The sequence below is a fragment of the Dermacentor silvarum genome, chromosome 3 (assembly GCF_013339745.2).
Source record: "Dermacentor silvarum isolate Dsil-2018 chromosome 3, BIME_Dsil_1.4, whole genome shotgun sequence".
In the NCBI taxonomy this organism is placed as follows: domain Eukaryota; kingdom Metazoa; phylum Arthropoda; class Arachnida; order Ixodida; family Ixodidae; genus Dermacentor; species Dermacentor silvarum.
In genome coordinates, this window is record NC_051156.1 from 167,480,772 (window position 1) to 167,505,455 (window position 24,684).

The 24,684-nt window shown below is 45.3% G+C and overlaps 1 protein-coding gene across 1 annotated transcript in view; it reads right to left on the reverse strand.

The window, feature by feature from the left end:
• Nucleotides 1-15,952, reverse strand: part of LOC119445006 (membrane metallo-endopeptidase-like 1) — a 30,905-nt gene extending 14,953 nt beyond the window's left edge. The window contains exons 1-8 of the mRNA XM_049664839.1: nucleotides 15,916-15,952; nucleotides 14,511-14,661; nucleotides 10,198-10,400; nucleotides 9,482-9,643; nucleotides 7,673-7,771; nucleotides 5,637-5,842; nucleotides 1,535-1,714; nucleotides 883-966 (exon numbers count right to left, since the gene is read on the reverse strand). Of these exons, the coding sequence (XP_049520796.1) occupies nucleotides 883-966; nucleotides 1,535-1,714; nucleotides 5,637-5,842; nucleotides 7,673-7,771; nucleotides 9,482-9,643; nucleotides 10,198-10,400; nucleotides 14,511-14,661; nucleotides 15,916-15,952 (1,122 nt within the window). The remainder of the gene's footprint in view (nucleotides 1-882; nucleotides 967-1,534; nucleotides 1,715-5,636; nucleotides 5,843-7,672; nucleotides 7,772-9,481; nucleotides 9,644-10,197; nucleotides 10,401-14,510; nucleotides 14,662-15,915) is intronic.
• Nucleotides 15,953-24,684: the final 8,732 nt, after the last annotated feature.

The following is a 24,684-nucleotide window of genomic DNA, read 5'->3' on the forward strand; positions in this document are numbered from 1 at the left end:
CTATCGCAATTGATGCTTCGCCTTTCGGGCGAAACTGTGACATTTTATTTTTTGCAATCCGCTGCCATCGGATTGGGGTTGCCGTGGACGGGAATTGAACACCTAGCTGACCGCTGGCGCCAGGAACATAACGTCATATTTACTGCACTGCCGCAGTAGTTGCACGAAAAATTAGAGACTATACGAGTGCAGCGTCCTCCCTGCATATTCCTTGTCCGCGCTGCGTTAGCTGATTCCAACTGGCGACTGCAAATTTCTTAATTTAATCACCCCACCTAATTTACTACCGCGCTCAAAATATTTATAAGGATCATGTAATGGCGGAGCTATCCACCCGTATTAACCGGCATCGTATTGGACAAGCGAGGAGCAGCCAGATATTGGCCGCACACAACAACCACGCCTCAACTAGACAAGAAAAGAACACACGGACGAGCAGAGCTTGGCTTGACAATGCTTCGCTTACATCGACAATCATCTTCGGTAGTTTCTGCACATCTCCCCCCTCCTCCTCTTCACGAGCACGTACAAGCTGAACCGCTCCTATCTCAGCAAATGTTTGTGCTCTGTATGCATGTTATCTCCATGCGCTTCCCTACTATCTCGCGAAAGCATACTGCAGTGTTAACGATGTATCATCGCTCTACTAAACACTGAGGACGATGCATTTATTCTTATATATATGGTCTCGAACACGTGGGTGGAGAGGCTGTTTGGACTGAGCTTGTCCTAAACTGTGCAGTCATACGCAGTGAGGAATGTAATACATTTTGTTTACCCCGGCCACATAATCCTTTCTGTTGCGCATAAGCATGAACTGCGAACTTAAATGAATCTATAGCATTGCGCTCACACGGAATGGAAAGCTCTAACAGCGCCCACCATGACCGTGTCGTTCAGCGCCGAGTGCTCGGTCACCGCTCCGCTCCACAGGAAGGACTTCTCGCTGTAGACCGCCTCGACAGTCTGCAAATAACAGTGCTGCATTCGAACTTTTTCGATTAACAATGATCGATACGCAAACACTAACGTACCACTTACACTGAAATCTTTTCATGTGATTATAGCGCAGGAATGGAGTACCTGACATATACTGTAAAATGCTGAGCAAGCTTTCCACCTTAAATACATGCAGATAATATAAAGTCCCCCGTATAAGACGAACGTGTGTTTAACGACAAAGGCAATGTTTGAGAAGCTGCGTCTTATGTTTATTCGGCCGAATAATCATTCTCAGTTGTCGTGCAGGAAGCGTCTACCTTTTTCATATAATTCCGGTGCAAAGACACAATAGCGTTACCAGCCGTGAAACATCGATATAGTGTATATTCCACGGTCGTGTCCACACATGTGTAAATGATGATTGTCCCTGCCAAATATGACTCCAACGCGTTGTACAAACGGTGAACAAGGCCAGACAGCAGGTGTTTTACAACCGTAAAAATCAGTGTCAAAAGCACGTAACTGGTACAGGTACAAGTGAAAAGAACAAGAGTGCCAGAAACTTCGCGGAAGGCAGGAGAAACGTCCTCACCATGGCCAGGTTCTCCTCGAACTCGACGATCTCCCTGGCGACGGTGGAGAGGCGCACGTCGGTGCGGAAGAATCGCGCCACGAGCACGATGAAGTCGTGGTAGTGGTCCAGCACTACGCCTTTGTCCGGGTAGTTGAAGCGCAGCAGGCCCTCGGGCAGGCCGAACCGGGGGCTGTCGATCTGCATCCATACATGCGCCATATTTATTTATTTATTTATTTATTTATTTATTTATTTATTTATTTATTTATTTATTTATTTATTTATTATTTATTTATTTATTTATTTATTTATTTATTTATTTATTTATTTATTTATTTATTTATTTATTCTTTAGCGCCCCCGTTGTCGGCGACTTTCAAGTGACCTTAAGCCAAAAGCCAGAGCCGTTATCTGGGCATCGTAGCGAGAACGAGATCATCCGGGATACCAGTCAAAAGTTAAGAAAATGCGGTCTCTGGCCCCCAACCCTTTCTACACGACCGCATTAAATGCGCTAGTTACTGCCCAAACTAGTTACAAAAAAAAAAATATTGCTTTCGAGTTATTCCTAAAGTTTCTTCACAATATCACTCAAGCTGCAACTTCTAGTACGATGAAGTTTTATTTGTCGTTTCCAGTAGCGACGTTCAAAAGGCAGATACAGGGCACCGTACTCTTGATTGAGATCTTTTGGTGCTGAGACAGGGTTGCCTGTGCTCTGCCTGTGCAGCCGTCCGCTGGTTTTCTTCTTCTAGCTGGGCAGCGTCCATATGGATCAGTGCACAGTATGGCGTGCTGCAGTGTGGTGCGGTGTGGTGTGGTGTGGTGGGGTGTGCCGTTGCTAACATGCACTACACCCATTTTTACATTGTGGCTAGTATCATCTCCAACCAATATGCTTTGCCGGTAGCCATTTCATGCTTAGATCTGCTCTCAAAATGGAAGAGTCAACAATTTATTTATTTATTTATTTATTTATTTACTTATTTATTCAAGAACCTACATCGCCCAGTTGGTCATTATTGTACGGGGGTCGAAACAATAATCACAACGAAAACATGGAAATAAGCAGGCACGGTTGTCAAATGTACAGCTGCAGCGGAAAACGATTAGCACAGGTGGCCGATGACGCGAGTAGGAAGACTGTGGTACGCGGCGCTACTGTTCCCGTGCACACTGGTATATAAGGTGTCAAATGATTCATGTTTCAAAGAGGAGGTTTTCGGCGTGCCGCAAGTTATCTGGTCGGGTGATCGGTCACATGTGCTAATCTTTTTCTGCAGCAGCTGTACATTCAACTAGAGCTCACATCTTGCAAGGGTGGGGAAAACATATTCGCGGAAACGCGGCACACCTTTGTCAAATGCCTTTGACAAATACAGGTAGCAATACGCGTACAACTTGTGACCAATAAATACACCGAGTGATTGATTTCATGATTTGTTTGCAGGAAAGGTGATACTACAATTGCATAAGCAAATCTCCATACGGCACTCATGTGTCCTCCGCCAACATTCGCACCATCAGTGGACGATATTCGGTCAAGAGTTTGCAAAATCTCACGTTCTGTTTTTTTTTTTCGTCGTTGCGTGACTTCGCGGGCCGGCCTAGCCATTGCACGTCTTTCACGCTGCCCTGAACGTCGCGGAAGCGCTTGCATCACTCGCACACACACTTTTAAAGACGATAGTCTTTCTTGGGGAACTTAAACGCTGAAAATTTGGTCTGTCTGTCTGTCTGTCTGTTTGTCTGTCTGTCAACCGATTCAGCCACCCGGCCAAAGTTGGACCACTTGCTTACCGCCCACACTACTTAAACTGGTACGGCTGTTCATACTTGTGAACGTTATCGATCAAAAAGTAAATATTACGCATATCTGAGGCGCACCATCACTAGGTAAGTATTAGGAGGTGTGTTCCTTTAATAGAAAATACATAGATACGTAACTCTAAAGACCCTAGTTTCTTAAGCTGCGCTGAAAATGCCATGCTATGCGCGCCGACGAACGACGTCTGCCACGAAGGGAGGGAACCCTCTGCACAAGCTCGTGTTTCCCCGACTGCGCGCCGACGAGCGCCCTCTGCCATGGAGGAAGGAAACCCTCTGCACAAGCTCATGTTTCCCGATGTATTGCCAGATGGCGTCCATGTCTCACGCAGCGCCTCCTCAATTTTATCAATGCCAGCCAGATGCGGCCGATTCCGCGTCCTCAATTTTATCAATGCCAGCCAGATGCGGCCAATTCAACATAAAGGAAGCGCTGTCTGAGGCAGGGCAAAACATAAATGGCCGCTTGATGAAATACAACCCACTCTACAAGACATGCCCAGACAACGCAGGGAAAAGACCGACGACCAAATTGCAGCGGAGAAGCGCCGGCGTGCCGACGCTCGTCGTATCAAGCGTGCCCAGGAAACGTGTAGTACGGCCGGCAGAAGACTATCGTCTTTCGACGACATTTGCAGCGAAGCACGCAGATACGCGGCCATTTTTTCTATAAATCACTCTTTCCTCACACCTGGCGCAGCACCTATAGTGACATTCCTTTGGCGTTCTCCAAAGTTTCAAGCAGAATTTCGCTTTCGCACGTTGCTCCATTTCACCAGTAACAGAATTGCTGCGCTAGACGTTACTTCACGTGTGTACGTCTGGACAACTGCATGTCTGGACAACCACACGGCTTCGCGAACGATGGCTGATGGACCTCGGGCTTCACTGATCTGACCGTCAACCAGTAGCACCAATTATACCGCACGCCAGCAATTCATTCCCGTATTTATTGATCACATATTATATGTTCTGGGTTCTTTCCCACGTTCTAATTTTTTTCTTTTTTTTACATTTGGGAGGCAAGAATCGGTTGTTATTTTTACAAAGGAATACCGGGGGAAAATCGGGGATTTTGTTGTCTGGCAGCTCAAAGTTGGGAATTTTCTGGTAAATTTAGCAAAGGATCAACAAAGGCAATGGTCTCCATTTTGACATATACGTTGTGTTTCAACAAGCAAAATCACTACACAAACATATAATGAAAAGGACAGCTGCTCGTAAATCTTTTGACAAACTCATCTATAGAAATCCTCGTTGGCAGGCATTACTAATACTTTTAAAAGAAACCACATGAACAAGAACTACAAATACCAGACTGACGAACCCTTCCTTGTTCTTTGCACTTCTTTAACAAAGGACAAAAGTACAGATAGTAAAACGGGCATGCTATCAAGAGGTGTGGCACTTTTTTTTACTTACAAGGCTTTGATAATGTACTTTATTATATTATTTTTTAGCATTTCTGTGTTCATACTGTAGGCCCGTGGCGCCTTTCGTCCTTGTCTGCTGTCATCCTGTTTTAATGGTTCCTGCTATGCGCTCTTGCAACAAAATTAGTGGAATAGCAACTAGCCGAATCAGCCCCTCGCCTCTGAACCTATCATAGGCAAACGTCCTCTCAAAACCACAGCTACCGTTCGCAGTGCAGAGTAACGTCAACGCTGCGATTCGCCTTCTAACGCACTAGGACGTCGTTCACGTGACTACTACGCACGGATAGGGAGCCTACATGTAGCGCCGTTGCGCCATCATCACATTCATGCAAACGCGCGGCTACAAAAAAAAGAAAAAGAAAAGGTTTCGTTCACTTGGATTCGGCAGGCACTGAATACGTTATATTTATGCTCGCTTGAGTGATAAGAGAAAAGGTAACGGTTCGTTGATTGGCAGTTGGGTGGGTGGTTTCAGTGTTTATGTAGGGTGGTTTTAACCTAGGCATATACCATAATAATATACGAATGTGAATAATAGTATATATGTTGACCACTTGCTTACACAAGGTGGACAGCGTTCATTAGGTTTTGTAACACTTGCTTTTGTTATGATCCTTTACGGAGTAGGGGGCGAAATTTCAGGAAGAAATCGTATTTAACCCGACTTTAACAGTACTTGTTCTGGGTGCATAAAATTGGGAATCGTCGGGTTTTATCTGAAAATGAAGGAGCCTATATACGTATATATTGCACTCACTTAGAAGAGTGGCAGTTTGGGCTAGTGGGTATTCCGTAGTCTCATGTTTAAAGCGCATACGACGACGGGACGACAGGGAACAGAGATGAGTGCAACTCACGTTGAGCACGAAGTGAGAGCGGTTCCGCAGGCTTCTCTGTACGCGCAGCGAGACAAACACGTCCAGCCGCAGCCTGAGCAGCAGCCGTAGCAGGATGCGCGGCGCGTTGTACTCCTCTCCGTACACGTCCAACAGGGGCCAGTAGCGCACCGACAGGTTGCTGAGCACGTCGCGCAGGGGCTCCAGGCCGACCGCGTTGCGGAGCGCTGCATACACACGGCTACAGGTTGACGAGTCTCTGCGCACGCCCAGGGCTGCGTCAACGTTGTCCACGGAGCGCTCAGGTGGAGACAGCGTGCAGTCTGACTGTAGGCCTTTGGTTCTATACTTATAGGGCTTTCATAGCTAACTCAAGTCAGGCGCTTGAGTCTAGTCCAGCAACATACTCGTACTTGAGTGCCTGACGGGATGCGCAGCACCTTGTATATAGTGCGTGTGATTGATCTCTATAGACTGCTGTCTTCTCTTTCTCTTTCGCTTCGCCCTTGCCCTCCCCACGTCTAGAATAGAAAACTGAACAAAGTCTAGGTAACCTCCCTGTCTTTTCTATCTTCTCTCTATCTCTCTTTCTCACTTCACGTCTGCGTGACTTGTATATTCTATGCTGCTACCAATGCGCAGAAGTACTAACTTCCAAAACCCAGATGAGCCACGACCAGGGCTGCTATCCTGGACACTGAAATTCTGCCAAGTTGAGGTCTTGAGCCAATCAGAGGGGACACGTCGCCTTCCTGTTTGGCAATCAGAGACGACGAAGTGGCAAATTTGAGAATATGGCGAAATTCTAGTATGCAGTATAGCACCATGAATGTCACTTTCTTTGAGTGATACAGCACACGGCTACATATAGCACTAGAGAAACTTGGCGATGGCTGCCCCTGTACGTTGCAGGCATCAGCGAGCGCAGTACTCCGTGTTTTATGAGAACAGAGCAGGACTGTGACGAAGACATGAAAACATAGACACAGTGCTCCCGAGTCTTCGTATACAATTGTGTTCAGCAAGGTGTGTAGCTTGACGCGTTGTTTAAATATTCACAGCGCGCGCACAAGTGGCATAATAGGACATGGGAATATAGAACAAGACTGTAGAGGCGTTCCATGTGCAGAAATAGAAAAATATGTTTGTACGCGCGTTCTTTTCCTCTGTTTTTGTCCCATCCGCACTTCGTTCTATCCAAGTATGAAACATATCAGCCAAGTGAAGGTCTTGCTTTATGTTTGTCTCGGTGTATAGCACAGTCTTTGGTTTTTACGTTAACAAGACAACTCTCCCCCTGCTACCCTTTTAACCTGCGCAATCCATGAAACGTGCAATTTCGTCTACCCAGATTCATCTTGTGTTGTTGCGTATTTTTAGAGCCTAACGCACAGTGTTGTGCAATATAGCCTATAGCGTATGATGTGACGCCTAACTTCTCAGTTGTAAGCCGAACAGGACAGCGTGTAATGCATCCATACGATAGAAAGAAAAGAAGATAGAAAAGTTTCACGTAACTTGGGCCAAAATGTAAAAAAAAAAATATGCAAATGGCCACGTAGCAGGACCAAACTAAGGTAATGTTGTTCGCTGTCGCTTGGAGATACTCAGATCGCTTTTTGCATTCCGCCTAACTTGATAATGAGTCCTAAATAATTAATCAACTTCTCAATTATTACAGTTAAATGAAAAGTGTCAATGAGAAAATTGTAGAGCAACATTAAAAACTCCCGATACAGCTTTCTGTTGCTCAATACGTGCTACATGAAAGAAACCCGCGAATATACGCAAGGATGCCGCGCGACTAGCCACTCGAGGCGTGTATTCGCGGGCGTCTTTCACGCCCGGCAAAGCACGATATATTGGAAATATAGGCTGTGTGTGCTTGTGACGCGGCGCTCAGTGCGACCGCAGCAGCCATTCATTTGTCAATAGCAGCGGAGCCTTGGTCTCGACACTAGCACGACCTGTAAATGTTGATTATCTTTTGCTTACCCTCACTTAAAGTGAATTCTCCATTGAGACTCCGGTCCACAACTAAAATGACGACAACTCACTCCAGTTTGTGCATGACTGGTAGAACTGAACTGCGGTCTCCTGCACGGGTCTCAGCTTCGCGCCGCCGCTCCGTTGTTTCACGAGTCTTCCCGTGATGCCTAAATGAAGATCAAGAACAGCAAGAGATAAAAAAAAAACAGCCAACAGCAACAATAACAAGGCATGGGGTGCACGCACCGTATAAATGACCAACATTAAACAAGCGCGCTTGGTTTGCACCTGTTTTCAACAACGGGCCTGCTCTGGCTATACGCTGAACTCCAAGAGTACATCACAGTTCAGGAAGCCATCCAGTTGCGCCGTTAGCACTTTGATATTTTATATAGGTACACCGTGCGATCCTCAATTTCAAGCAACATACGGGTCTCCCCTTTAGGCACCAACCGGCAGTCGAATCATTTACAACGCACACGCGATTTGGTGTGCGAAACTTTCCAAATTGCTTAGGCGCCAATATGTGACATCACAAGTGTATCTCGTCACCGTGTGCATTTCTAAACAGTTTTAGGCAAGTAATTAAAATTACGCGGCACGTATAGGAAGGCTGGTAGGCTCATAAAACGCGAGAATACGAGAGCATACTCCAGCGCTGTGCTCGTAATTTCGCTGTGTCGGTGGAGCATACGGAGTAGGCTTGGTATAGGTGCGACTCGTGGGGTGTCACGGACCGCCTCCAGCGTGGGCAATATTCAGAAATGCGTAAAGTGTGCGTAAGGACTCGTCGTCAAATGTAACTTTTACGAATGATTTTCTTGATAATTGTAGGTTAACTAGAAACAACGTTTTTTTTTTGTGTGTGTTACTCCCAGCTTAAAGCCCTCGGACGTAAAGAGGGATTTGCACAGTTTGCAAGAGCCTGCAGCTTAGGCTCATCTAAGAGGATGTTCATTCCTCGGTGTTTTAAAGAAAGAGTGGTGAACTTGGCACCGTCTGTCTAGTAGAGCCCTTCAATCGTTGCTTGAAGCACTCAACAAACCGAAAAAGTGTGTAAGGGAAAAAAAAACTTTAACGACCCCCCCCCCCCCTCCCTCCCCTGCTCGCCGGTCTACTTGGAGAGACGCATACGCTAAACACGAAGAAATGAGCATGGCAGTTAGGTCCACGTGTCACACCTGAACAACTACAATGTGCGGCAATGCAATAGCATATCGTCAGGGTTGCACTGCCTGCCGGATCGGCTAGCGTTAGCAACCGCATTAAAGCCCTGGCGCGGACACATATATGGTGCACTTGTGCAAGAATCGTCCCGCCATGTTGCCACCTTCGATTAAATGGTCTTCAGGATCGGGGACAATTATGATTACCCCACTTCCTAAATCAGTCCAGTTAACTATAACGGGGTCTCCGAGATTGTCCTAGTTTACTTGGCGAGAAACCTAACACCGACCGTCCACGACTAACCCCGAAGGCCTAGGAAAAGGAATCATCGCATTAAATGAGAGTGAGAGAGAAAAAAAATCGACACCATCATTCATTACAACTAAACATTTACATCAGTACGCAGAGATAGTGAAAGGGTTTTACTCCTTTCATTTCCCACAAGAGCTGCGCATATTGCCACCTGATGTAGTGGCCCAGAAACAATAAGAACCAAAAGACTACTGAACTATGCGAAGGCTGAATGACGCCATCATCCAGCATCTCCTGGACGAGGGCTTTAATTGCCTCATGTTCTTTCGGCGCAACACCGTAGGGTCATTGTTTCATAGGCTTCGCGTCGTCGTAAGTTAAAGAAAATTGAATTCTGGGGTTTCACGTGCAACTGGGAAGTTAAAAAGCGACAAGCCAAACCGCGCCTGCACGCTCACCCTCGAGCTCGGCGATGACGTTGCGCTTGAGCAGCGTCCACACGTTGCTAGTGTTCTCGGTGAGTCCCGCGGCCACCGTGCGAGGCCATCGGTGGCAGGCGTACTCGTAGAAGTGGCCGCACGGCTCGGCCGAACGGTTCAGCGTAGACTCGAGCAGGCGCGCTGCATTGAGGGGGAGGGACACCTCTTTAAGAAACATTTCGCGTCCGGATATTTATTCCCTTATCTACAGGCGCAAATCATTATCTACAGATTTATATCGCGTTAGATATCAAATAAAACCTGTCAGAGAAAACTTGTTCTTCATTTAGTGAATAAGTAAACAGAGGAAAGAAAGGAAGGGCAATGGGACTGGTATCTTGCTTATTACTATACACGGTCGTAAGCAAAAAATAACTTGAAGGATAATGGAGAAAAGAAAAAAAATGGGGAGAGAATAATTCTGCCCGGCAAACATAGAGGTGGTCATTGCCGCTGATACACTTCAAGAACTGAAGCATATTGCTAATAGCCTTTTGGGCCAGCTATATAGATGTGCGTACGAAATATTCACCTTCGAAACCTTTTGATTGTATCTAGAGCCGGTTTAATGCGGGGTCTGGACAGAAAACCAAACCAATGCAAAGACATCAATTGGAATCAAATATGTGAAAGGCTAACTGGGCTCCTCATGTTTCGAGCCAAACAAATATGATTCGCCACGCATCCGCGTATACCGTGCTCGACGCAGACTTCCTTGGTGCAGACGTCGAACTCCATGCCGAACACGTGACGGCGACTGGGCAGGTTGTACGTGTGCGAGAAGTAGGCCAGGTACGTGGCGCTGATCATGAGCAGGAACAGGCCGAAGCACAGGCACATCAGCAGCAGCTGCTCCAGCGGGGTGCGGTCGTCCCACAGAGAATCGCTGAAGTCCATGCTGCGTTTCGAGGAACGAGCGAAGGAGGCGAAAAACGAGGACCCCATCAGCGTTGCGAGTCACGACCTATCGACTGTCCTCGACCAAAGAGGCCGCAGAGTTTGCTCGTGCAAGTACACAATAGCAGCGCCATCTGTAGGCTCGTAGTTGCGAATAATAAAGACAGTTTCAGCGTCGAGGAACGGCTCAGGTTCGAATCAGTAGTCCTTAAACTACTCCTTTACATATTATATTTCGAGGATTGTACAGGAACCTTCGCTACCGTCTTCCTTATCGCCTCGTTCGCTGTCTGACTGACTGGCATCCGAACGGTGTCCTTGCCGACAACGAACAACGTGATAACGATACCCTACGCAAAAAAAAAAGAAGAGTGCTTTGTCAGTGGACGACGCCACCTGCCTAATCAAATAATTCACGCAGAAACTCCACTGGAGTTGTCTAAGTATGCGTAAGCATTGTGCAACTTGCTCATCTCCACGCAACGCGGTGTCATTATCTATCTTATCAAGCATGATTCCACCAGCATAAACACTTATCAAACTTTATCGGTCGTATCAACCTTATCGGACTACATCCGACCCTTATCAACCCTTATCGGTTGTTACCACCCTTATCGGACTTGATCGGACCCTTATCAACCCTTATCGGTAGTTATCAACCTGCGAAAGTGGATGTCCAGCGAAGCTGTTGCAAAAGCACCACTACAACTGCTGAGGGGGGTATGCAATGCTGTATTGATGGTTCGGATGCTTGTTTTGAGCTTGTTCTTTATAGAAACGTATGCTGTTCTGTGTGTTGTATGGGTGATTTCAATGAACGTATGCACTGTTTGCTTCACTTTGCTGAGAGCTTGTTGTAAGAAACGAAGCGACTGCACGTCCAATGGTTACGGTTGCTCGTTGTGACTACTTTCCTCGAACCCTGTTTTTCCCTGCCCCTACGCGTGGTGATCGCGCACTTCTGTTATTAACCCTTGTAGCCTCTTGTCTTGCAGCCATTTGTCTTACGTGATGGACGGACAGGTTTCTCGTTCGGTATGCATGGAAATGCTTACGCATGTAAAAGCTCTCATTTTTTCTAAGCGTAGGAAGGATGGCTAGTCTTGTGTACGGCTTTTCTGTGTTGAACAACGGTATACGTATTGCGCCCTTTCTTTCTCTTATTGCGATAGCAATTATATGGACACTCAAAAGCAGATTTCTGCCGTCGGCGTCGCCGTCGCCGTCGCCGTGAGGTTCCGTATGACGTCAATGGAGATGAAATCGTCGCCGCGCGCCGAACGCTGTATGTGCGAGTGAAAGGGCGCGAGGGGCGCGCGCTTTCACGGGGAGTGAACGCACGGCGGAGAACAAACGCGCGTTCTGCTCTGTGCTCCCTTAAGGGCTGCATAAGTAGGCGTCTCTTTCCTCCTCTACAATCACCATATATGTAGAGCAAACGTGCCTTCTTCCGACGCACGAAAGGCCGTGGGGGGAGGGGGAGGGAAGGGAGGCGACGTTTAGCTGCGGCACCAAGTGCCTATTTATATCAGAGGCTCCGGCAACAGTCACCAACGCCGCACGCATTTTCAGCGAACGCGGGCAAAACGCCGACTGCGTCGACAACAGTTCTGCGTGTTGCCGGTGCTGCTGCATGTCCAAGTTTATACAGCTGATAAAGCTGCTATCATTACTCCGTATAGCTCTCTTCAATTTTGCTATCGCAATTGATGCTTCACCTTTCAGGTGAAACTGCAACAACTTTTTTTTTAGCTATAGAAGGATATACGCGCTTATTTAACTGCGCATCCCCCCCCCCCCCCCCCCCCCCCCCCAAACCACAGGTTACTGTGATGGTTATTGCGTGAGTGGCGTGACAAATAGCAATGAAAGTCACTTGTTGGCCGTGTTTATTGCTGCGTTCAGTCCATTCGTTCTGCTTCCAGAAAACGAAGAAACTTCTCATGTACAGAGTGTATCTTCATCACAGTTCCCAGTTAAATGTGTAGTTTGATATCGTGGCTGCACTTAATAGGAAGCGCTCCGCATGTGCTATACACACTTTACTGTAGAACGCGCGCGTGTCCGAGCCGGTACTTTGAACTCTAAAATAGTCAGTTAGGTTTTGGACCCCATGCAACGGCTTTGCACCTGGAAAAAAAAAAAAGATCAGTGCGGAACCATCGTGCCTTTCTGCAATAGCTATTGCTTGCCTAACAACTTTTGACTTTAATTAGAGTGACGTACACCCATTTACAAGCTAATGAATTGGAAATTCGCCGAGCAAGAAAATGAGGACCGGATAACAGAAGGACGCTTCTGTTTGCCCACTCAAAGCATCACGTGAGAAAAAAAATCACCAGCCCTTCCCCTGTCGAGAAAATGCGGGTAAGCTAAGCTTGTCGTGTGTGTATCTGACCTTCGTGGTGATTTTCTTTCTTTCTCTCTTTCTCTCTCTATATCTATCTTTCTATCTTTCTCTCTTTCTCTCCTTCTGTATTTCTTCCATTCTATCTTTCTTTCTCTCTTCTCTCTTTCTTTTTTGTCCCTGGTACGTGCCATTGAGCTTGGACCCTTTCTGCACTATCGCTAGGATCGGCCTACTTTTCAGCGTGACACCACCTCTACCACCACCACCACCGCCGACACTTGTGAGCCTATAAAGCTTCGCTTAAAACAACAATGAAGTAAATAGAAAAAAATGGAGGACGCTCAAGCTTCGCCTTTAAGAGTTGAACGCGATAGCGTCATCGGGCCCCGTTCGCATCGCATCGTTCGCATACGGCAAGTAGGCTTCATTCACTGCACCAGTGAACGTGGGAAAGCCAGCTTACAAAGACCAAGCTTACACCGATCTCCTTAAAGTGGGCTTCACTTTTAAACTGAAATGCATTGCTGGAAAGAAATTTTTCCAGGGGCAATATAAGTGGTCTTATATTAAAATGTGAAAGCCCTAGCACCTTTTTTTCTTATTTTATTAATTGTTTGCTATTGCCCCGACGCGCGCAGGTCTGGTAGAAATGCTGGAAAAGGGGTTTGTGTTTGAGTTTCCTTTGTGTTTGAGTTTGAGCAGAATTAGGTTTTCTCATACATCCAAATTGCGATCCGACGCCGATTGATAAACAATCCGACGGCGAATCCGACGCCGAATGGTAAAGTACTTTACCATTTTTCTGACGGATTTCACTGTGAAAAATTCAATTTTTGTTCCCCAACACCTTGCACCACGTGGAGGGCCTGCGCGGTCAATGTGGTTGGATGATTTTCTCCGCCGCCCGCGATCACACGCCGGTTGCCGACACCGCATTTTCTGCGACACGGGGCCCTAAACGCTATCGCGTTAATATAAATTCGGTGCCTCCATGCATCCGGTCTTCTAAGGTGCAGCAAACGACGCCCGCGTATATTCAAAACGCGATGCATGTTGGGGTTGCCCGACGGCTATACTGTGCGTGAGACTCGTCTCCACCAAGTTTGCAATTGCAGCTTCAAATGCCATGACCTTGTCACGAAGTTATAAATTGAACCCTTACCTTTATCCGCATTGCGTTCCTTGCAACTGTCATGCGACTGGTTTCATTAGAAATCCAAAGTGAGAACAAGAGATACACGGTTTGTTGCGTCGTGGTATTTCTCTTCTCGCGGACGTACCGAAGGGATTCGGGCCGGGAGAGGATCGCCAAATATTTACAACAGCGCACCGGATCACCTGAGTGATCCGAGGAAATGGGCGTATTTCTTGTTGTGCTAGTTCGTGAAGTGTTACTATTAGAAGGGGGACGAAAATTGACAAAACATAGGGTAGAATAGACAATACTGCGCCTGTACTCGGCGAGTGACAGCTTGCGCAACGTCTTCTAATGGCTAGAGAAATAACTGCTCACCGTCGCGGATATATGCAGGCTACAAAGTGCACACCCCGAGCTTTGCGTTCGCGCAGGGCCCGAATCCAAAATAAAACAAAGCGGCGATTGCATCAGAAATCGGGAAATCTGGCGGCACTGTTATATTCCAATGATTTCTAGGTGCGACTGTTCTAAGTATATATTATTATGCTTCGCGTGATTTCTATTCCCTGTCAACGAGATGACGCCGATTAATCACTTAACGAACGACTGTGACATGCGCTTACCTCGGATAAAGCGCGGAGAAGGTTGTGTGGAAGTCGCCACCGGACTTCCTTCGAGGGCTCGTCCTGGGCTTCATGATGGTCGACATGGACTCCAGTCGGCGACCGTAGCCCGCGAGGGACGAGGTTAGCTTGTGACCCCATGACCGGTTCTCTGGGGTGAAAGAGTGTAAAATAACGCAGCCGGACACTTTAGAAAAACAAGGAAAAAAGTAACATGACGCCTAAAGTAACGCTAAAAAGAAAAAAAAAAGTCTGCAGTAGTAAACTACCCTTGCGCAATACCAAAAAACACTCTCCTACCGTGATGGGAGGCTTGGTAAACGATGAAAGGCGCAATAACGAATGACGGGTGGTGGCGCCACCTTGAATTTTCTGCAGCCTTTTTCTGCACCAACAGGTCGTGACGTTACGAATCTTAATGCTATCCGCTCGGTCCTAGTTAATTCTTTTTATATATTATAAAGATGGGTTACATTGTATTCTAAAAAAATTCAAAGTCTGGATGTAGAAGGATTTAAAAATTTTAATCAGCCACTACGGGCCCAAATGAAAAAAAAAATACTTTGAAATTCGTGACGCCATGGTTCGGGCGCTTCTGAATTCGGGTTTGCAGTTCAAAGAAATAAAACTTAGACCTTCAGACTGTGTGGCAGCGTGTGTTTGTGGAGACTAAGCTATTTGGTAGCGTGATAGAAGAAGGGGAGAGGGGGGGGGGGTGCGTAGCGTCTGGGGCGCTCGAAGCTGTGTGGTTCGCCTGTGTGGCCGCTGCATTGGCCTGGGTAGCCTGGGTAGCCATCAGGTATACGGTAATCTCGCAGTAAAAAAAAAAAAAAAAAAAAAAACTTCAAGCCTTTTCTACAAAGCCCAGACCTGTGTCTCTGCGAATGGAAGGGAACAACGCGATTTAGCCCTCGTGAAGTCACCTCAAGCAAAATGTACGGCCTAAGTCATAAGCGGTAGTGCTTCACCGCCACGTGGCCCCGCAGCAGACCCAACTTATGTCGTATATCCTGGTTTCATGCTGAGAACACCGACGTCGCCAGAAACTTAATAATCCCCATTTGCGAGGCATAACCAAAGCTGCGCTTTGATATGCGGGTATCCTCGCGCTACAAACCTAAATAACGAAAAGAGATTCTTACAAGAAGACCATAAAACAGCATTACGTCCACTTTCGTTGATCAATTCAGACACTACCTTCATCGCACCCCAAGGTGACTACGTCACACACACACACAGACACACACATACGCTGAGAGCGATATACAACTCTAGCTATAGGCTCTAGCCCTGGATATATCCCAGCAACAAAACATGAAGCTCGGATCACAAAAGATTTTAGTCGCCGTGTCTCAGCGGCTCAACAGAGAACGGCGTGCAAAATGTAAGCGCTAACGCCACTCACGGGGCTTTCGAGCGGTCCTGAGCGCCGTTCCAGACATGGCTGAGTAAAACACGTCCTCCGCCGTCTTGTTTTTGAGGTTGCTCCTCCGCACTGATATGTGCCCACTACAGAAGCACGGGCAAACAAGAGGTGGCATATGAGATGGTAGACCCAAATCAAAAGAGGTGTAATAAAGCTAATACCAGACACTCGTGTACCGCAGAAGTGTACGAGAGACTTGGAAGAATGCCGACATCCTGTTATACCATAAGAAGAGGGACGTTGTTAAAGAATTGAAGAATTACATATAAGCCCATTAGCTTTCTTTCGGTATTGGGCCAAGATTCCCTAAGCTGATTTCCAATAGAATCAGGACAACGCTTGACTGCAGTCAACCCAGAGGGAACCTTTGGGAAGGGATGTTCTACGGTGGATCATACATGTGCCATATCACCAATCAGATCATTGATAAAGTTGCAGAGTGCAACCAACCAGTCTGTATGGCTTTCGTAGATTACGAAAAGGCGTTCGATTCAGCAAAGATGCCAGAATCACGGAGGTACTGCGTAGTCAGAGAGTACAGGAAGCACCCAGGAACAGCTTTCAAATATATCTGTAAAGATTTTACAGTTATCTTCATTCTTCACATGAAAAGCGGGAAAATACTGATCAAGAAAGGGGTGAGGCAAGGAGACACAATCTCAGCAATGGCATTTATTGAATGCTTAGAAGTATTCGAGATAGTACATTGGGAAGGCTTGAGAGTAAGGATCAACGGCGAAATGTCAACAACCTGTGGTTCGCAGATGATATCGTTCCTGTTCGGATACGAAAATGATTTGCTACAGATAATTACAGACCTTAGCCGACAATGTACAATAGTAGAGTTTACAATTATTATGAATAAGGCATGCTTCTGTAAAACATGTTCATCTTGTGCCTAACATATTGAGTGCTACGGCACATCCGCATAAGGTGATTCCCGGAGTATACGCAGGGTGTCGGGAATTCAGAACACGTTCCACGATTGTCAAATCCTCAGGAGCCGGTGATAGCAGGTGTCAGGGCCATACAATGAGGCCATACACCTCACCTTCCTGGGTATTGATGAGGAGCAAACCTGCCTCGCCATTGCCGCGAATGTGGTTGCTGCCCGCTGTTCAGCAATGTTATTATTCTTGGCAGAGGCAGGGGCAAAGAAGAGCACAAGATTCTAGAAGGTTACTACTACCGTTTTTACATGGGGATGATTTCATTCGCACAACTTCGGTGCGCTTGCTCGAAAATGAATTTTCTTTTTTAGATCGGTCGTGATAGAATTGGTGTCTAACTCCCCTTTGTCACTACCTTGTGATTAGTGTTGGTTGTGCTACGCATGCGCTGTTAGCCTTGCTGGGAATGTACTGCTTTCAATAAAGCACACTTGTTAGTCCAGTCGTTGAGGTGTGGATTTCCTCTACTACTCTATCATAAGAAGTGGCTTCTTATGCTATGATTAATGAAAATCGGGCCCCTCGGTTCCCTTTCTTCTTGTTTACTACCCTAAACACACACAGACCACACAAAGAGTCCGTTCCTACCGCGTCCCTCGAGGCAACTGTCCCGCGTGGCACGTGTCTTCACTCCCGTCTGTCTCTGCTGGGACGCGACGTGTCACGTGATACGACACGGTGACGGTGGCGCTCCTACTGCGTGGTGCGGCGCGCTTCAATGCCTGTTACATTTGTTTTGTTGCTATGACGTTTTTCCTGCCCAGGCATCGTCAACAACGGCATGTTTCGTGATTCCGACTCTCAAAATCTTGCTGTGTTTACTACCTTTAAGTGGGTGGTTAAAGGGGTTATTTAGATCGTCGGATGACAGACATTTTAGGTTCCTCTTTCCCTTTTTGAGGTCTATCTCCGCATGTTACTGACTGTGCATCTCTGCACGCTACTTACAGATTAGTCTCAGGGGTTCGGCTATTAAAGGCAACTCCTGTGTGGCAATGACAAATCCAGTGCATTGTTCTGCTTTCACTGAATCGTGAATAACAAAATTATATCCTTTCGCAATTAGTCGCCATCGCCAAGGGTTGATGACCTGAACTCAACCTTTGAACTGCCGTCCAAGGGTTGATGATCAACTTCTTTCAATTGGGGTGTCTGGCGTGGACAAAAGTGACAGTTGTAGCACTTGTTCTGTTTGTCATTGAGTCTACGCGGTTTCGCACTTAACATTTGCTATGGGACTCAAAAAATAGTAAGTTTTGGTTTCATTTACTTATTGACCAATTTTTGCTGCTTTTCTTTCTATATCTGAAAAAAAAGAACAGTTAGATGAATCCCACAGTGTTGGAATATGCTATAAAATAATGGGAAGTACATCACATGTATTACAATTTATAACTTTAACCGTGACGCAAAACAACTGACACGTTAAGCTTTGTTCTGTTGTGGCTTCAAAGCATGGCTCATGCCCATAGAAGGTGATGAAAGCCACTCACAAGAAAAGCAATTGAAATAAAAAACATAAAACGGAAGCATTGGGTAACTTATAGGGAAAAAATACATTTGATTGGGCATATACTTGACAAAGAGCAAAACTTATAAGTTTTTCTCAATATTCTTACATGACATAGTTGGCTTTCCCGAACTTATCCCTCTCTTTTTGTTTTGTTGTGAAGTTGTTACTATTCTAGAATTTCTAATTATCAAGACTGTTTTCATTTCCGCAATTTTTTAAGTCCCACTCGAAACTATTTGCCCCCATACCTTTATGACCAAATCTTTCAACTGATTAAGATACTGAATGAAGCATAATTTCGAAAACGGTCTGTTTCTTCGCATTCTTTTGTAGTGGGTTAGCGCCATTGCTTTGTAACAAGAACAAGAAAGTTGCGAGTCACGGTGAGTGGCCGTCGTTCTTATGAAATCCAGTAACTCCAAGGCTCTACATCTACATCTACATCTACATCTACATCTTATGAAATGAAAGGCAATTCATTTCACTTGAAATATGTTGCATAGCGTTAACCAGCATACGAATTGACAGAGCTACTTGTTCGTAAGAGATTTTCGCCATTGTGTGAGAGCCTTCGCCAATATTATGTCCACCGTCAGGATTGGCTGCAATTTGCTCTTACGTATGATTCAAGCGTAAGATCATTTTGTGAATACGGGCCGTGGATGTATACGGAAGACCGAGTGGACAACTGATTCTCCTACTTCTTTATTTTTAGTCCGTTTTACGTGTGCTGTGTCTCCTTATTACAAGGGCACGAAAAAGATGGTCCAGAAAAACAAAAATTTAAACCTGGCGATACTTGTAGAAATTTGGTGCAGAAGGTGATTCCAAATACTGGAAACTACAGCCGAGCACGTTGTGTCACGCTGGCGTCTTCGGTTCCGGGGTTTAAGCGCGAAGTTAAAAAACAGTTAAATTTGCTATCATTTTCTTAATTAATAAGCAGTCTCTCTCCTCCACCGAACAAACAAATATATACAGTGGTCTCCTATAGACACAATGATGCATCTATGCCAATTAACTATCCCAAATTTCAGATCTTCAAATGAAGATGCTCCCGAAAAGGTCATATGTGCCAGTATAACATTATTCAGCATTTACTTTTGATATATTTTAAGAAACTGATGAATACTCATCGAAATTCCCAGCGTTTTCAAAATTACTGAAGAAAAAAAGAATACATAGTTTTGGCGTCTGAGTTCGCGACCACTGTATTGCATCTAACAGCTGGCTTCCACTATAACTTAAACCTAATATTTGCGTGCTGCATCGAACTTGTTCGCCTGCAAGGTGACTGCAAGTGGTTTATTTTGCTTAGATTGGGAGCTTCGGAAACGAAAAAAAAAAAAAAAAAAAACATGCATTACTGCACGCGGGCAGGCAGACTCTTGGTTACGATCGCTCACGACTGGCTGCTGCACGGTTTCTTTTATTAAAGACATAAAAAAACAACAACCAACTATCACATTCCTGGTGTCTGTGTATGCTACACTGCATACATTTATTACAAGGAACATGGCCAGAATGCCAGTTCTCACCAAGAGCTGGAAAGCGTCGCTGTGACGAAACGTTCGTTGTTTACGGTAGTTCTTAAACATTCTTAATGTCTTCTAATGCGCATTTAAGCTTGTTTATCGAAGAAGCGCATCACTAGAAGGTGCTTAAATCCACACTTTGTTGAAGGGCCGTTACAGAATATTGTTGGGAGCGCCAAGGAAAACTTGAAGAAGAAAAAATGAAGACCCCGATTCCGCCGTAAGTATAACTTGCAAGGTCGATCCAAATGGTCGCGAAGCTTCGGGCGAAAAACGGTTCAGAACTAATTGTCACCGACATCAGCAAGGGTGGTTATGGGAGCAGCGATTACAGCGCGACAATGTTTGGAGGGAACAAACATTGGGAAAGAAAAAAGCGTTTTTTAATTAAAGCGAGGCACAGTTTGATTTATTCAACGAAAATAAAATTGATAATAAATTTTATATACGCATGGCGAAAAAAGAACAACTCTATTTTACTTGATAATTATCAATAAATACCTTTTTTTCAGTGCCCAACGTAAGAGCTCCCACCGATAGCGGCGGGCGTTGACGCCGCTATCACTTGCAATGGACAGAAAGGCGCGCGCGTAAAGTTCACGCCCCTCTCACATGTTGTGTTGCTTTGCTTGTCCACGTTTTCCTGAATTTTGTGACGCGGGTAGTTTCATTGTTTCTTAACCTGTTCAGTCAAAAGTAGTGAGTTGCGACCGCCAGATAGTTGTTTACTTTGGTTGTTTTCGTGGGACAGCGCTGGCCGACAGGCTTGACGTCCAACGAAAGGACGAGCACTCTACGCCCAAAGCGTTCGTAGGCCTTCAAAGAAAGTATGTTCCGTGCAGCGATGCGATTTCGACACCCGTACGACTGAACTTTGTCCTGCATCGCTTTCCGCGCTGAAAGCTCGAAACCCCCACCAAGTCGAATGGCGGGGCATTTGAATACGATATACAGCTCTAATGGCAGGCCTTCGAAAACAAATTTCGCGCCTTTGAGAGGAAAACGACGTCACTTCTGTTTTGACGAATATGATGTCAAATTATTTTTTCTTCCGCCGGAAGTGTTCCCTCCTCACACAGATGGCGCTAAGCCCCATGAACCGCAGATGAACCGCCATGTTTTGAACGTATGGGCTTCTGTGGAAGCTTCGCTACCAGGTATATTTACCTTGTAACTTGTTTGATTCACTTGTCTCCAGTTCTTCGGACATCTCGTCGACTGGTTCATGCGTGGTCCAATCAAGAGGGAAGTGGGAGTGGTGGTTACAGACACATAATTTTGCCTCGATCGATCGATTGATTGATCGATCTATTGATTGATTCCTGGAGTTCAATGTTGCAAATCCAGGCTGGGGCCAGCTGTGAGGGACGCTGCAGATCGAGGGCTATATGCTGATTAATTTCGAGAATCTGGGGCTCCTGATACCGTAATGCCCAAACGCAGTTCCACGTCAAGGAAAACTGGAACAACTCTTTCATCTTTGTTACTGCCCAGGAAGAGTTGGATTTGCAAAAGAAAAAAAAAACTGTAATATTATTTGACTAACTAATATTCGTATAACTAACTGATAAGTAATTGGTTCGCCGTACAATCCGCAACCGAATACTCGCTAAAGCATATCAAAAACGCCACTGCACCTAGACTATGCATTAAGGTTCCCGTACTTAAATCAAAATTTGGTATATATGTATGATACGTTGGTCATTACGGGGCTAACGTTCACCTATATCTAAGCACGAAGCATTCGTGCATTTTGCGTTCAACGTAATGCGGCCGCTGCGGCCTGTTTCTTAATACGTGTTGCTGGGCAAATGAGTTCATAATTGCAAACTGATTAATAACGCAAGCTTCTTACGCAGGCAAAAAAAAAAGGTGGAAAACACGCAGGACGGCGCCTTTCATGTACATACATTTTTTCCCCACTTTTTGTCTTCGTCTCAATTCACGCTATTTATTCTTTCGTCAAATGACGGACCCTTCTTCCATTTTTTTTCTTTACATTGCAACGAAGTTAAAGAGCGTATCCGCACTTCGCTGCCTATGGTGACCTCTCTGCTCAGTGAACACGAGGGAACATAACCTTCGGCCGAACTCTGCAGTGGGCGTCACCGTATCTACAAGAATCTCTCTCAAAGAGAGGAGTTTAGAGTTATCGAAGCAAAACGATGCACGCAGTGAGTAGATCTTGTGTAGGTATTAGTGGGACCCTTAAAAAAATTAACGGTAATATAAAGCCCGTAAATGATTAACATAATTGCGAGAAACCTGGTTGGGCACTACGCAGGCCGGCGGGTGCATACTGTATCTCAAAAGTTTCTAAACGCCGTGTTTCTTCAAGCGATCTCGATGCCAGACTCCAGCAAGTGCTCAATATCGCGTTTGTATATCCTTGCGGACATCAAGGGTCTCGCTGGTATAACAGCTGACGCTGTTCTACGCGTACGCCTTCTAAATGATTGCGCAGGTCTGTGCTATATTTCCTGTCCAATTTCTTGCAGCCTTCCGCAGAATCATTCTCCGAAACAAGAGTAAGTCGTGGCTTGCGTTATTGCTGGTTTTAACACCCTATAGGCGGGGATATATTGAACAAAATTTCCTATATCAAGGAACCTACAAAGTGTCATTGATACTTCACCAACACGTATAGTGCTGACGCACCCATAAGTCTTGCTTTCTCGAACAGAAAATGCCGGCTCCACATCGAATACCTTGTTTGGCGTGCACGATAATTATAGCTGCATAACAGCGCATTTTTTTTTTACGAATCAGTGAGGACAGAGAGTTAAGACACATGGCATGCCCTTCTTTGACTGGTATTATTAGCGCATACTTTTGTGTGTGTGTGGTGAGGGGAGGGCATTAGGCACTTTTCGTCTGCAGTGTGTGTTTTAGGGTTTCTCTTGGCGTAACAAAGTGTACCGTGGGCGTTGTAATTAGTCGCGCAATGAGCTGGTGAAATCGCCTTACGGCCTCCATGTGCTTTCAGTGGTTTATGCCCTTTTCGTAACAAGCATCACGTCACTGAGGCGCGCATGCTCGAACTTCTTCAGGGAACAGAACGGCAGCGCGCCACCCCTCGGTTCAATTATAATCGATGTACTTCACCGTAGCTTCTCTTCGATTGCAGGGCTCATCGTCAGGCACGTCGCGCGTCTGCTCTAAGACGCCATGCGATTAACTATAGAAACAATGTAAACGTCGGCACACATTTGTGGCGTTAAAATTTCAAGCACATACACAGTAAAAATGTTTACACCCTTGAGCGTGCGCGCTTGTCCCATGGCTATACCAACCACAGTTACCTTTAAGGTGGTAAGAATTGGCATTGCGCAAGACAGCGAGCTGAATCGTAGCTGTAGGACTGAAACCGCGGAGAAAAAGCTGAAACTGCATCTGCGACTTGAGAAAGATTATAGTTGAAAAAATAAAAGTGTAATAAATCTGACCACCTGGCACGCACCAAAAATTTGACACGGGAGTTTCGGAGCGACAGCTATTAATGACTTTTTTTCATGCATTTTTTTTGTGTAATGCGTCGCAACTATCATCATGTTTATTTGCCAGAAGAAGTCTCCAAAGAAATAAAACTTAATTTCTACCCACCAACGATTCAATATAGCCCCTTAAGGATGGGGTAGTTAGCCACGGGACACACGAAGCACCCTTAAAAACACTTTTAAGGCACCCTGTACAAAAAAAAAAGTAATGTGAAGTCCTTGCTCAATTCACGAAGTAAATGACGCACGCTCGGAGCCGCCGATGCAAAGCCCGTAATCCTTCGCTACAGAAAGACCTTCGGTATACCGAGGCTGTCCCGAGGCTGTTCCTTTTGTAATTTCTTCTAATTAAACGAGTAGTAAACGAGTTTTCTTCTGCATCATTAGGATAGATACGGGTTGGCTGTAGGCGTCATATTCCGCGACAAAACACGTAACACTGAGGCAGCTGTGCACACGCTATGTAACGAAAGGCTACAATAAAATTGAACAAATAGAAAGATAAAAAGCTGAACAAGAGGCTTGTTAAAGCCAGTTATTTAGGCAAAGCGCAACATATCGTCGAATAATTATTTCAATTCAGTGTTGTTGTTTTCTTTCTCCCATGCAGCAAGGCAAAACTTGCGGAAGCTGTAGCCAAGGTGTAAGTATTCTGTCTACAAACGAATGACGCAGGTGAAATTGTAGATTGCCTAGATGGCTATAATAACTAATATTTGCTATCCGACTCATTGTAAGTAAATAAATAAATAAATAAATAAATAAATAAATAAATAAATAAATAAATAAATAAATAAATAAATAAATAAATAAATAAATAAATAAATAAATAAATAAATAAATAAATAAATAAATAAATAATTAATTATGGGGCTTTACGTGGCAAACCATGATTTGATGATGAGGCACGCGGTAGTGGGGGACTCCGGGAATTTTGACCACCTGGGGTTCTTTAACGTGCACCTAAATCTAAGTACACGGGTGTTTTCGCATTTCGCCCCCATCGACATGCGGCCGCCGTGGCCGGGATCCAACTCATTGTAATGCTGTACGTTCTTCTACCGGGTGATTCACGAAATGTGTCCGAAATTCCTTAAATATAGGAAAGCTGAGATAATCAAACAATTTCTTCTTCATAATTTCATCATAGAGCCATATGCATTTTAAAACGACTCGATATATTAATTAAACTGGCAGTTATACAAAGTAGATTACTTCACTTTTTAAGCAAAAGAGCCATGCGATTGATCCCA